The 13,758-nt window shown below is 39.1% G+C and overlaps 1 protein-coding gene across 1 annotated transcript in view; it reads right to left on the bottom strand.

Moving 5' to 3' along the window:
• The window catches only part of thsd7ba (thrombospondin, type I, domain containing 7Ba), a 123,175-nt gene that overhangs the window by 28,660 nt on the left and 80,757 nt on the right, over positions 1 to 13,758 (bottom strand). Inside the window, exons 13-14 of the mRNA XM_023424902.2 lie at positions 7,130 to 7,396; positions 5,623 to 5,801 (exon numbers count right to left, since the gene is read on the bottom strand). Coding sequence (XP_023280670.1) covers positions 5,623 to 5,801; positions 7,130 to 7,396 — 446 coding nt within the window. The remainder of the gene's footprint in view (positions 1 to 5,622; positions 5,802 to 7,129; positions 7,397 to 13,758) is intronic.

Below are 13,758 nucleotides of genomic sequence, written 5' to 3'. Positions count from 1 at the left end.
GTAGAGCCTCACAACAGCGGAGGAGGTGCTTTATATACTGTAGGTTGAGCATCCTGGCAGCGAAGGGGCTGTCAACAGCAGTTATGGTGCACACAGTGGGTGGAAGGTGTTGCACATAATAGATTTGGTCATCACTCTTCCACTCCCACATACTCTAGGGAAACAAAAAGAGCATCCCAGGACAGAACTACCCTCCTTCAATAGTTTGTCTACTATCTTTTCGTCCCAATGCCACTGCTCCAGCAGAACACAACACCAGAGATAACTGATGCTGCCACAGAGCTGTGCAATGGATTTTGAGATTCCTTGTATTCTTCCTAAGTCTCAACCATGGCTCTTCTTGTGCAAAGCATACCCTCTATGTTGTCAATACAGGTCACAGAGTTTTTGGGAAAAACACTCAGCCTTTTGTGAGGATGCAAAACCTGTATGTCCACTTTGAAGAAAATAGAGCAGGTTATCCATCAGCCACAGACTTGGAGGTTTGATCCCCAGTTCCTCAGTTCCTCCTTTCCACCTGTCACCTTGAGCACACCCTAAATTCTACCAACGGTCATGCCAGTGCCTTTCCTGTACTATATGCAGCGGACACACTATAATTTATCAAAATACTCAAATTAATAGATCAAAAAAAATCTCTTCAATGAAAGGCAGCACTGATAAACAGCAGATGGCCATAAGTTCAGTGAGTGTGATCCTTGTCCAGCAGCTAATCCAAAGACGTAAACAAGAGTTCAGCTGTTTGGGCCTAATTTATGACATATGAACAGCAAGGCATGCTGTCACACAACTCAGCTCTTCTGAATTAATTAGGTTTATCTGATGCTGAGCAGAATATGAATTGTGGAGAATATGAATCTGAATGTGATGACCCAAAAACCATGCTGTGTTTCACTTGCAGCCAGTTAAAGAAGGAACATGTCAAAGGATTTAAAGAGAATCTAGAATTATTACCCTCTCCTTGTAACCTCAGGTTACCAAGCTGAGCCAAGAAGAAACTCACCAGGATAACGCCAACAACATGAGGGGAAACCTCAACAGCTGGAAACTAACCAAGTGCTGACATGATTAGTCAAGATTTACTGTCGTTGTAACCAATAACATATCGTACCTCAATGTGTTTTGCCAAAGGTACCATGAAATAACCGACACCCAGATCTGCGATGAAGCAATAAAAACCTCCCAACAAATGAATGGCTGTAATGAACTGTATCTACTGTTTTCAAAAGAGGCACAACAGCAAAGCTCAAAGTTTCCAGAGAAAGACAGCCATGAGCATCAGCACCCTCACAGCTTACCAAGCGTTAAACAATACTCAGCAGAACTGAGCCAAGACATCCAATCATGACATGCAAACACAAAGAAAGCACCAAATGCTTAGTTTTGGTGAAGCAAAGCAGAGAGGCTTTAAAACTCTGTTGACAATAGTGATCTATATGGTGAAAACCAACAACACAAGCAAGAAAACACTGACTTCTGCTTTGAAGTGCGTGCTTGTGAGCAACCACTTATATTGAATCAGTCATTACCAAGAGTTGCAAAATGCTGTCAGGAGCAGTGGAACATGGAGAGCGGACATGATTACTTCCACCATAAATCTGCCGTAGAGTGGCATGATCGGACTGTTGGCATACAAGCGTGCTGATTAAATCCTATTCTCTAGCTGCTGATGCTCTTAATGCGTGAGGAGAGCAAAAACCCATGATTCAGGTTAATATTTTGTGTGGACATCCCCAGCAGTGACCAATTCTAATTGTGTAAAAACACAACATCTGTGTTCAGCTGTGATAAGTACACCCGGGGATGGACAACTGTGTTTCCACGTGTGACATATAACGGTGTTTGAAACTGATTCAAACCCCTTAATATTTCATATGATACACATGGTTTGTAGGAGAAAGGGGCCTCATTATCAAGTACTCGTAATTACCTGATAATTATGTTCCTCTCATCTCTACCCTGGCTGCGTCTTGTTAAAAAGAAGAATAAAAAATGATCTAAACTACTTAACAGAGGCAAAAATTGCCACATTGCTACTTTGGAGAACCTTTATTCTCAAATTTAGGCATATTCTCTATGTCTTTATGTGGCATTTACAGTGCAAAAGCCATCAGTGGAACAGAGTGCATCAAGGCAGAACAGCTTATTCAACAGAACTCGTTTTGTTTCCCCTCTGACCTGTCAAAAGTACAAATGGCAAACACATTGATTTCACTGTATTACACATACAGTATGACGTGATTCTAGGGAGATAAAGATCTTACAGTCACACGGGAAGGTGATTTCCTTTGAACCGAAATATATAGAAACTCTAATTGGTGAACTATTCTGCACAACCCAAATTATCCAAATGAACAGGATGATAGGTGAAAATGACTAATCCGCCACAGACTCACACCATAATTAGGAAAATTCATTACACGTCTTCCTGCAGGTGATAATTGGTGATGAGTGTGCTTTTAGTTGTTCATGTTTTAGATCAGGATTTGCGATGTAGCACCTCGTTTTTGAGGGAGCACAAAACATACACCCACAAGAACAAAGAGTGTTAAAAAAGATGACACAACTGGTGCAATAAACAATCAGCTCAATATTAATGATAGTAATGCAATATGATGCAGTATATCTAACAGTATGGAAAGTATTTCCTCTGTGTCCACACAAACAAGGTCACCTGTCTCATAATTCAGCTGATGTCTCTCACACCCGCAAAACCTCCCACCACATGCACAACGCGCGGCAGAGGAATGTTGGAGGTGGACAGGGAGGATGTTTCTCTGTAGGACAGGGCCTGAGTGGATGGAGTGGAAGCCGCAGGCATTAATAGAATGAGAAATAACCATCTGACTGGCACATCGGCTGGCAGGCAGTCAAGACATTTCTGTTGTGCTTTATGGAAAAAGCACATATACCACTTGATATCTCAGCATTTGGCGGCAAACACTTGAGGGAGTTATGAGGAAACTCAAATGTCTCCAGTAATTATAGATCCAATTTGTGTGTTTCTCTGGGAGCTTTGCTTTGACATCTGTGAGCTCTCTGTGGCAGTCTCTCAGGGCGTCTTGTTCTCAGACAAGTGTTGTACTGTAAAATAGAGTGAGTGTGTGTAAAGAGCCACCATTTTATTAGCATCTGAATATTTTGGTGGTGTTTTTTTTTTTTTAATACCAATTTTAAAAATCAGTGATAAATAATTCCAGTAAAAAGTATAAGTTCAGTATATGTTTCATTTTTTAGATATTCCATTCCATTGAAAGTAGTTGACAACACTGGCTACATGTATCTCCATGAGTTAGTTGAAAACACCGTCTCAGGCTGACTTGAATTTTTCCATTTCACCCGTTTAAATTGAGAACCTCGAAAAGGGGACACTTGATGGCGACATTCGTGATATTTTGCAGATTACAGAATTTCATATAAGTCTGCTCTCACACTGTTATTTAGCTGTGTTTGCTCAGCTCACAGACTTGCCCAAGCAAGACAGAGGTTACGATGCTTTATTGTTTGTATATTCAAACAGTATGTTTTACTTTTAACATTACAAGAGACAAAGCAGGATGAGGACCAGCCGACCTCGACAGACCTGATGTGCCAATTACGTTTTCTCAGCTATGATTGGAACATCTCTCTTTGGGGCTCCCCGAAAACACATCTAAAATTTGTAATTGAGAGTTGGTTCATTAATTATTATTTTCCCTATTGGACACAAGATTCAGAGTGGGCAACGGATCCACAACGGCAGGTTTTTCAGTGGGGTGATGCATGTATTATTCATCTTGATTAACTAATTCTAGATCACATTTTACCAATGCAAGAAATCTTACAGACGATCTCATTAACAACACACATACAGTTTATTTCACAGCCAAACTCCTACATAGACTGTTCAACAATGTGGCCATTCTTGCTCATTATTTTCATGGAGGCACTTTCTCTTTCTCTCTCTCTCTCCCTATTTTTCTTGCTCACTCAACCATGAGACGAGAGGATGAGTTGCGGTGCGCTGTAAATTTCATCTCTGTCAAGCCGGTCACTTCCGGCCGCGACTCAAGGGGAAACATCTGCTGTTGGGAGCAGGGCCAGACTTTGGCTAGAGAGTGGTTCGCATTGGGTGATAAGAGTAAGTGTTGGCTAAGAGAGGAGGGCTCCCCATTAAGAATGAAAATATTCTTTGTCATGCTGCACCCTAACAGACACTTAATGAAGTACCAAGGACCAAATGTAAATCAGAGAGCTGAACGGGGAAGTACACAAGCTTAAGGAAAAAGGCAGCTTTTTTTTTTGACCATGTGGAGAAGTCAGCTGTGACCATCCAGGATTTTATTAGTTTAACAGCAGGGAGAGGTAACCTCATACCTCTACAATATGCCTGCTGAACTAGAGTAGAGGTTATAGTATCTTTCCACCCACACCTTGGACAGACGTACTTGACTTTAAATGGCCAATTTGTTAATGTTAATGCTGAGCCCTAGTCCACCCTCAGGATAAATCCGCGAGGGCATTGGCTAAAGCGAGCTCCAGTTTCAGTGGTGAGGGTTATTACAGGGCATTTCAACTGGGGCGATACAGACCTTGTTAGTGGGCACTTAACCATCTGTACACAGATCTCCACTAGAGCACGCTGGAATATTTCTCACACAACCGTGCTTCATCGCAGTACTGACCTCTACAAACTAAAGAGAGTTTCACGCCCATTCAAGCATACAGGTAGCATTCATAAAAGACTTCTCCTCTTTAAACGATGACCCCATGAGAGATACACCGTCCCAAAATATTCAGAGCTACAGATCCTACCTGACTATGGAATATCAAAAGCTCCCATCTGCCCACTTCTCCCTCTCTACCGCTCTTCTTTTTGTTACTAAACATTGCCCTGTTTTTTTTATGTCAAGGAAAGGGCATGTCTTGCCAGGTAAATTATTTGGTCTGACGGCAGACACCAGAAAATGAACAGGTCACCGAGGAGTCCCACAGGCTGATGGGTAATAAACCTTGTCATTGAAATGCGAGCAGAATGCAACAGGCCCGCCGTGTATTCATGTGACAGCACTGGAGTGCAACACAGCCAGGGCATGAAGAAAATATATTCCAAAAGCATTCTAGAGATGTGTAAAAAATTAAGATGCAAACTACTGCATGCACCATATCAATGTTCCTACTAAGAAAATGCTGTACGTCTGTGTAAACATGGAGCAGTGTGGACACTGTTAGCATTTAGTGAACTAATTTCTCTACATTTAGCAATGGCCTTCCTAACACATGTAGACTGTAGTGAAAATATCGATTGCCCTCATCTGCATTCTCTTGTATGTCTCCCTGGAAACAATCAAGTCCGTGAAGAAGTGACTTGAGAACAATGTAGATGGATAATGAGGTCAACTGTGTTTGCTCGTTTTTGCTGCATCTCAGTATGAAAATTTAAATGCATTATTCTAATGTCCATAAACTGCAGATGAGCAAGTGTTGTCCCTAAAGAATACCCGAAAGAGTTCATTTCCACTCCAATGGCAGACTAGTAACAAAAGCATCGACATAATGTAAAAACAGTTACCTTCCACAATTTGCTTCCCTCTTGTGCTGTACAGGATGTCATGTATACAAAACAACTGGTGCAAGCCTTACCTGGTTTTTCAAATCCAGCTTGGGGCATGGGCGTCCACCATTGAAAGCTTTCTCCCTGAGCCACTTGGACCTGATCTTCAACCCGCTGCCACAGGATGCACTGCAGGCTGACCAGGCTGACCAGTCGCTGAGCTTACAGTCTAGGGGACAAGGAATGTGGCAAACCTCCACCATGTAGCCTGAAATTGAACATTGGCAGACAAGAGGGGGGAGGCCTAATTTAGACTTGGTCAGCAGCTGCACTGAGGATCACATTAATAATGTCAGACAGACATGCCACTGGCCTGCGCTCAACCAGACCTTGGTCTTGCTCACCGTGACACAGAGTGCTAATTATCTGACTAATGAGTGTCTCATTCCTACACTGTGCCAACATGGCTTAGTGGAACTGCTCTAGGATTTTCACACTGTATAATCTTTTTTGTTCTCTACTTTTGTTTGTTTGCTGTCTTAAACAACTTTATTTTTTACATTGAATCATTAGTCTCTCGACTTTCTTTCATACTAAAATGAAATATGCAGATAAATGGGACAATGATGTAGCAACTAAAGCTTTAAAATAACCACCACTTTCAAGCTGACATTGTGATTATTCTGACATACTGGCAAGTAGTGGATATATTGTTTTAATCTGACCCATCAGCAAAGAACTACATAGTTTGCCTCCAGCAAGAAATCCAAGACTGATTCAAGAATTGCTGTTAAACTGCAAATACATTAACTTCCGACAGAGCTAGCTGGCTATCAAGCCATATCCACGAAAAACAGTGGCAGGTGTGGATAGGATCAAAGTAGCTGCACAGGTTGTTGTAATTCAATTCATGCTCTTGAATCAACTATTTTTTTCTTTTTTTAAATCAAATGTAAAACCCTTAACAGCTCCTAGCAACTACTGAAAATTACACCAGGGAGAGAGATAGGCTGTCAGTCAATCCTGTAGAGTTAGGGCAAAACAAAATCAAATTACCCATTTCCAGCAAGAAATCGTCTAACATGAACACAATGTCAGGTTCAATGAATGAAGTGAAGCAAAATACAAACTTGTCTGATCATTAGGTTAAACATTATATAGATTAAATTACAACGTTAATAATTCATTATTTGATATTTTAATGGACAATAAAAAGAGAAATTATAAAAAACTAATGAAATATTAATCTGTCATTAATAATTCAAATTAGAAAGTAGGTAATCTAATAATAATAATAATGAATTCATAAATAAATAATGAAATTTAAGAATCTATTTGAACATTCAGTTTAAAAAGAGAAATAACTGTATTCACAAATTGAATTAAGAATACAGATTTTAATAAGGCATTTAAATGGGCAATTTGAAATGCAAAAATGACTTTGTAATTTAGTCTATTTATTTATAGTAATTTGCAAACAAATTTATGACACTTGTGGTCCTATGTAAATCATATGTTGTAGGATTCTTAAGAGCCAATATGTTATGCTTATGCTCAAAATTCAAATTTCATGCAACATATTTCTGTTAGTCCTACCTGAGTCTGTACAGAGCGCAGGGTCGACCAGGTGTCCCTGCTGGTCGATGCAGGCCACAGCTCTGTAGCGCAGACCTTTGCCACACTCCTTTACCTCCTGGTGGCTCATCCAGCCCTGCAGGGACCCTGACACTGAAGGATCAGGCAGAATGCACACAGACCAGTTCCCATAGGGCTGCGACAAAAACTCATCACAGGGACAAGACTCTGTCTCCTCCAGTGGGTACAACTCCTCATTTAGGCAAAGCTCCTTTTTTTTGCTGCGACCTGCGACAGAAGATGGACAGAACAATGCAGACTATTATGCATGAAGGGGACTAAAAACCTTTTCCCATGGTTCTGAATGCAGAAATAGGTTTATTGTTTGATATAAACATCAGCTGATAGAAAGCCAAAAAACACTTTGAAGAGAAGGAACTCTAATTAAATATAAATACAAGTAAAAATTACACTGACTTATTTTGGTTATTTATTTATGATCATTCATAATGCATTCGAACTCTTACAATGTCAGCAGGTGAGCAAATGAGTGTAAGTTGTTAATTTGTATCATTGCAACTGTGAATGACAGAAGCCACATTTAGGCATCGACAGTCATGTTATATTTATCTTTAACACTGTTTTCGCCATAAGTGGAATACACACTTGCATATCTTCCTAGACTCCATCATCTTCCTATTGGTGACCTTTCACTCATGCTAGCTAAAATTATATCCAACATCTCAACTCTAACCACAGGCTGGATTTCCCCTAGGGGATTAATGAAGTATCTATCTATCTATCTATCTATCTATCTATGTATCTTGTCTGTCTGTCCATCCGTCCGTCAAGGTGTTCTTGCACGCTATTTAAACAAATATGTAAATACTGCATAGCACATATGTGACACTTTAAGTTAAAAAAACCACACAAATTAAACATTGTCATACACATATAAACAAAAGACTTTCTCCAATACAAAAACTAAATGTTAATACCAGTGAATACTGCATTTTCTACAACTTCAATATGTTTTCTTATAGTTTGATTTTCTCCAGAGAAAACTACTGCAAACTAATAACTACCTTGTGTGAAGCATATTCCAAAGGCACTCTGAACAACTCCAGGGAATGATTAGTGCTATTTGCAAGCATATTAAACTTAAATTTTTGTCTTTATTTTGAAGCCCCTTGGGTGAATGACGCACATAACACAACATTAAGTCTGTGTTATGTTAATACAACTATAAGCTCTGAAAGGTTAAAACTGAGTATCTGTTTTTCTCTATGATATAGAAACAACACATTCTGTATGTGTGTTGTTTCTATGTAATGGAATACATTTTTATATTTGTTATCGTTATGTCATTTGTATGCACATGTACCATATTTGGGCATAGCACGTACAAACATTGTGTGTTACCATAAAGACCAGAGAGAGTAAAATCTGCTGCAGCTGCATCCACCGAGGAGGAAGCAAAGACAGACAAATTCTTTCTCTTACAAATTTCTACTGATAAACATTTATTCCCTGTCTTTCTACCACGACCAGCACACAGTGGTTGTAGTTAATCAGTGATCAACAGTTCACAGGCAGGATGTGATTCAAGGGACAATAATGGAGAGATGGCCAGATAATGGAAAGCTGGGCACAATGTTATATTTTTAGTAACTGATGTTCAGCACAGGAGTTATTTTGGGTTTAAGAGATGTAATTCTCTTTTTGCTATATCCACTTTCCCTCAGTCTACCTCGTCTTGTTTTATGCCACTTAATAATTACATATTTCCTACAATGCCTTCTGGCAACCCCTAGTCACTGTACTACAACAACAGACAGAGGTATTCTCCCTTATAACCCACAAAACACATGTCTTGTGGGTTGCCATGTCATCTACTGAGACTTCCTCCGATAGAGAAAATGCTTCTGAGAAATCAAACATGATTTTAGCTGCACCAGGAACATGTCAACATTTATCAATGAATATTAGAAAGTGGCTGGAGAGACGCACCATGGATTGGCAATTTTTCCCCCTTTAAAAATCTAATTTAAACTCTGAAACATCAACTCCAAAAGCTTTGTCTAATGAGGGTGAAAATATGTTGTTTTTTTTTATTTCAAGCCTAAGACCTCTATTAGGACCTCCATTATGACTATTAGAGCTCGACTCTCAATAAAGTACACCCCAGGCTTCAAATAATTAGTCCTGTCCATTATATCTGTTAAGTATGAATATATTAGCATGAGAAGGAACGTATCATAGCAGCTGAAAGGCATGTGTTCCTCTCAGATACTGTCAGTTTTAATATCTGGACAAGTAACAGATACAACCTGTCGAGCTGCATCTGTTCAAAAGTCTTTCTCATGATTGACCGTCCGCTTCACATCATGAGATTTGAGATAAGACATATGTTGTTCTGTCCTCAACAGCTATAAATATCCTGCTGTCATCGACACATTAGTGTTTCTATAGTACATTTCATTAAATGAAAAGTCCCTGTCAACACCTCTTCATGTACATGTCAAGGCAAATCAAATAATGGATTTGATAAGAGCACTAGATCCGATGCAGGATTTGCATTCAATTCATAGCATGTAATTCAGAGAGTCAGGCCGGGTAATGCAAATGACTGGACTGGAGTTTGGAAGATGACAACATCTGACATATCTTTACATTTCATTATTCTGTAATGCACAATTATTATTTTTCAGTTTTCCCCCAAAACTGTTGTCTTGATAGGATGGAAATGTAACTGTACGCACACCTTGAATCTCTGACCAATGAAATTCTTTTTAAGTCTCTCTTGGGGTTTAAGATTTTTAAATGAAGAGTTACACAATGAATGTGAAATTCATTCTGTTGCTCTGCATCTTTTGGCTGAGCAATAACGCCTTCGTGCAACTTGTGTTTTCATCAAAATTAACTTGAATGTAATAAGTTACATTACTTCGATGGGGTAATTAAAACACCTACATCACCTATTACATTTTTAACAGGGTAATTAGTCATTTGTAACCTATTACATTTTAGTGTTGGTAAGTAACCTCCCCAACATTGCTTATGACTAGATATGTACCTGCAAAACAAACATTACATTCCCATCAGCCTCAGCTGTACGTGTACAATGGTAAAGCCAACACTTGCTTAAGTAGTATAGTACAGCCCCACACTTGCATGGCTGTAGACTCACTGATCTTGTGAATATATTACATTTAAGGCTCAAGTCAGCAAACTGACCCAGTAAAGTTGATCTAAAATTTGCTAACATCAGCTAACATTAACCACAATAAGTTACTAGTCAAAGTAAAGCTGCAGCTGAACTTCTCAGTTTGTTAAATTAAGCAAGGGTTGTATTGCATATTAAAGTCTTCATTCCTAAGAGGAAGGATGTGCTTTTTGTTCTGCGCTTTTTTCTTCTTCTTGTGCATTAAATGGAAACAAATAAGACGTATCTTATTCAAGGAACAGCAGGTTTTATATTGATTTTATGTTCATACAGTATTGCTTTTGAGATGGTTATTTTCTTGTTGTTTGGTCAAAATAAATCATGCTGGTCCAAAGAGAATGGAGCCAATCAACACTTTGCAGAAAACGTGTAAGTGCGGCTTTAATGGACTGCAGGCCACAGAGAATAAGAAAATTACTATGTAATTGTCATAATTAGAGTAAACACCTTGTTTCTGTACTGTAAAATGTAAGTGCTACCAGAATTCCTTGACCTGAGCCAGATGGAGACACACACACACACACACACACACACACACACACACACACACACACACACACACACACACACACACAGCTAATCCTGCTATGTACTTGTGCAGTCCTATTTGTTTCATGGATCCCGGGTGCCCTCGGCCTCCTGTGTGCCAAGTGAGAAGCCCATCTGTTTCCGAAGTGGGTCTGATTGCAAACATTCCTCACAGAGTGTGAACTCACTGCTGTTGCACTGCAATTCACCGACAATCTGTTCAATCTACACCACTGCTGGTGGTTGATTGAGGAGTGCGAGTGCAACATCACTTTGCTTTGACAACTACATCACGGGCAACAGCAGCACATAGGCCTACAGACACCACTGCAATATCAGACTTGTTTTAACAGTATGTATTTTAATTGAGCACAATTTTCAAAATGATCTCCGTATAATATTTGTTGTGCTGATGATCCATTAGCAGCATAACACTGTGCTGTTGTCTTTATCTATGCAACACTGTCAAACATGCTGAAAAGCATTTGCAAATGTGGCTGTGACCGAGTGACGGAGCTTTAGCTTCCTTGTGGAATAGCAAGGCCACGGATGAATTACCTTGACAAAGAGGTCAATAGATAGAAAATAGATAATTGATCTCCCCTTCAGCAAAATGTCAACATGGACCATTCCTCCACTTGACTGGATGACTGACCACACGCTGGCCTCATCCCAATTTTCAAAATGATAAAAAAAAAAAAAAAAAAAAAAAACCACAATGGATATTCTACAAACACTGTTGATGCTGAATCATGTTTCATTTTTCATCTGAAGTGCTTCACGCAATATATCTTATAATTTAGCAAATAACAAAACCTACAGCTCACAATACATACAAGTCAGTAGGCCCAGAACAATTGACAGTCGTGTCATAAAAGAACAAGTCTCTCTATTCTATTGCACTCCACCTCTGCTGTAATATAATACCTGACAATGAATCCATGTGCTGTGAGATAGGTGTATAATAAATCATAATACACCTCCTCTCCCTACACTCTGCCTAGTGCTTATATTCTATGTTCAGTCACTATAACTTTTTTCCCCACCTTTTGTAAAAGTCTGAGTGGATTTCTCTGGAGTTTATTTCAATCAGTCAGCCAATCTTCAGTTAAATAGCATATATAATAAAATGGAATAAAAACATAAATAAATGAAATTAGCTTCATAATTTCATAAGACAATTTAAGTGCAGACACAAAATTGAATCTTGAAATTATAAAAACAACCACAAAGTAGAGAAAACATAGGAGCAAAGAGAATACCATAAAATAAAATAAAATCAATTCAGCTCAAGACAGCAAACTGACCCAAAGAACTATAGTATTTGTATGAAATGCCGGGCTACAATGACACACATGAAGTACTTAAAGGCTTACTCTGACAAAGAAGAGAATCTGAGCAATTTTGAATGGCTCAGTAACAAAGCCGGATAGTGTAGCTAAACCATTTATCTGCAGTTAAGCTCTTACGGATACACACAAACTCTGCTCTCTGATCTGTGGTAGAAATAATTCACAGAACTTAATGTTTGAATACCCATACAACGCTCAACATGCGGCTTGAGAAAGAAATTAGCTACGACTCAATACTTGACAATATAGAAAAGGGAAAAGCATTCATCCTTTCTGAACATTTTTACCATCCAAGTCATGTCGTCCTTTCTTCTGACAGGAGACAGATTCAGATTATAGCTGCATCTGCTTAAATGTGCATCATTTAAACATCAATACATCATCGCATTATTAGTGTTAAGACATCAATATAATTACAAACAAACTAGACTGGCATCCTGAGTTTTCAGTTCTTGACAAGGGGTGACATCGTAATTGCAACAGGAACAAATAGTTGAACAGCTGAAAATGAAATCTTCATTTGTGTTTTGCTGATACTAGAAAGAGGCTTTCAATCTACTCTACCATAATGTTATTAATTTGTTTGATGTATTAATCAACATATAAATCAGTTAAAGATTGCAAATGATGTTTAAAAATGTTCCTTGCAGAAACTTTTAAAGATGCAAGTCATCTTCCAAGGATCATTTTCATCTATTACAGGCAGTGATTGCCACCGTGGCACATCCAGCATACATTTCACTAACTTTTGGGTAGTTACAAGTATTAGGGGTTTAGAGGATGTTGCTATCGCAGCATACATTCAAAATTCCATGTTGGGATAGCAATATGTTCCTATGACAACTCTATTACAGGGCTATTACCAATCAATTTCCTAGGCTGCATGTACTTTGCAGGGTGGAGATGGGGGTCGAACATATCCGTATGAGAACGACTGATAATCTGCTTTTTATTTGTGTCTAGGTTACAGTCAGTCTCTGACATAAAGTGTGTACATTTTGGTGAAGGAAAATAGTAGTGAATAAAGGAAAGAAACAGAACAGGCTGGTTGTGGGTTGTGTGGGGCCCTACAATATCATCAGAATCACCAGTCCACCTAATCTACATGTCTTTATACTGTGGAAGGGAATCGCAGCACCTGGAGGAAACCAGCATGGGATGAACATGTAAATTCCTCAGAGGAAGGCAGCAGCCTGTGCTTTAAAGTGACAATGCTAACTACTGAGCCACCCATGCTGCCCTAAAGGATTGTCACATGTATACTGGAGCTCATACCTCGACAGCAGCAGGAAAACCAGTCAAACACACAGAACAGTCAAACTCTGCGCCCATCTTTCTATGGTTGTGAGGACATTTTGGCTGGTCTTCACAATTTCAAAAGGCAATTTGAGGGTTAAACCTTGGCTTAAGGTTTGGGGTTGGGTATTTATTTGTTGTGGTTAAGGTTAGGGTAAGGGACTGGGGAATGCATATGTCAATCAGTGTCTTCAAAGCTAACGTAAGACAAAAATGTGTGTGTGTGTGTGTGTGTGTGTGTGTGTGTG

Source organism: Seriola lalandi, unplaced genomic scaffold (assembly GCF_002814215.2).
Source record: "Seriola lalandi dorsalis isolate HSWRI2012SDOR001 ecotype SW California unplaced genomic scaffold, Sedor1 jcf7180002054758, whole genome shotgun sequence".
In the NCBI taxonomy this organism is placed as follows: domain Eukaryota; kingdom Metazoa; phylum Chordata; class Actinopteri; order Carangiformes; family Carangidae; genus Seriola; species Seriola lalandi.
This window is presented reverse-complemented; position numbering and strand designations above follow the sequence as displayed.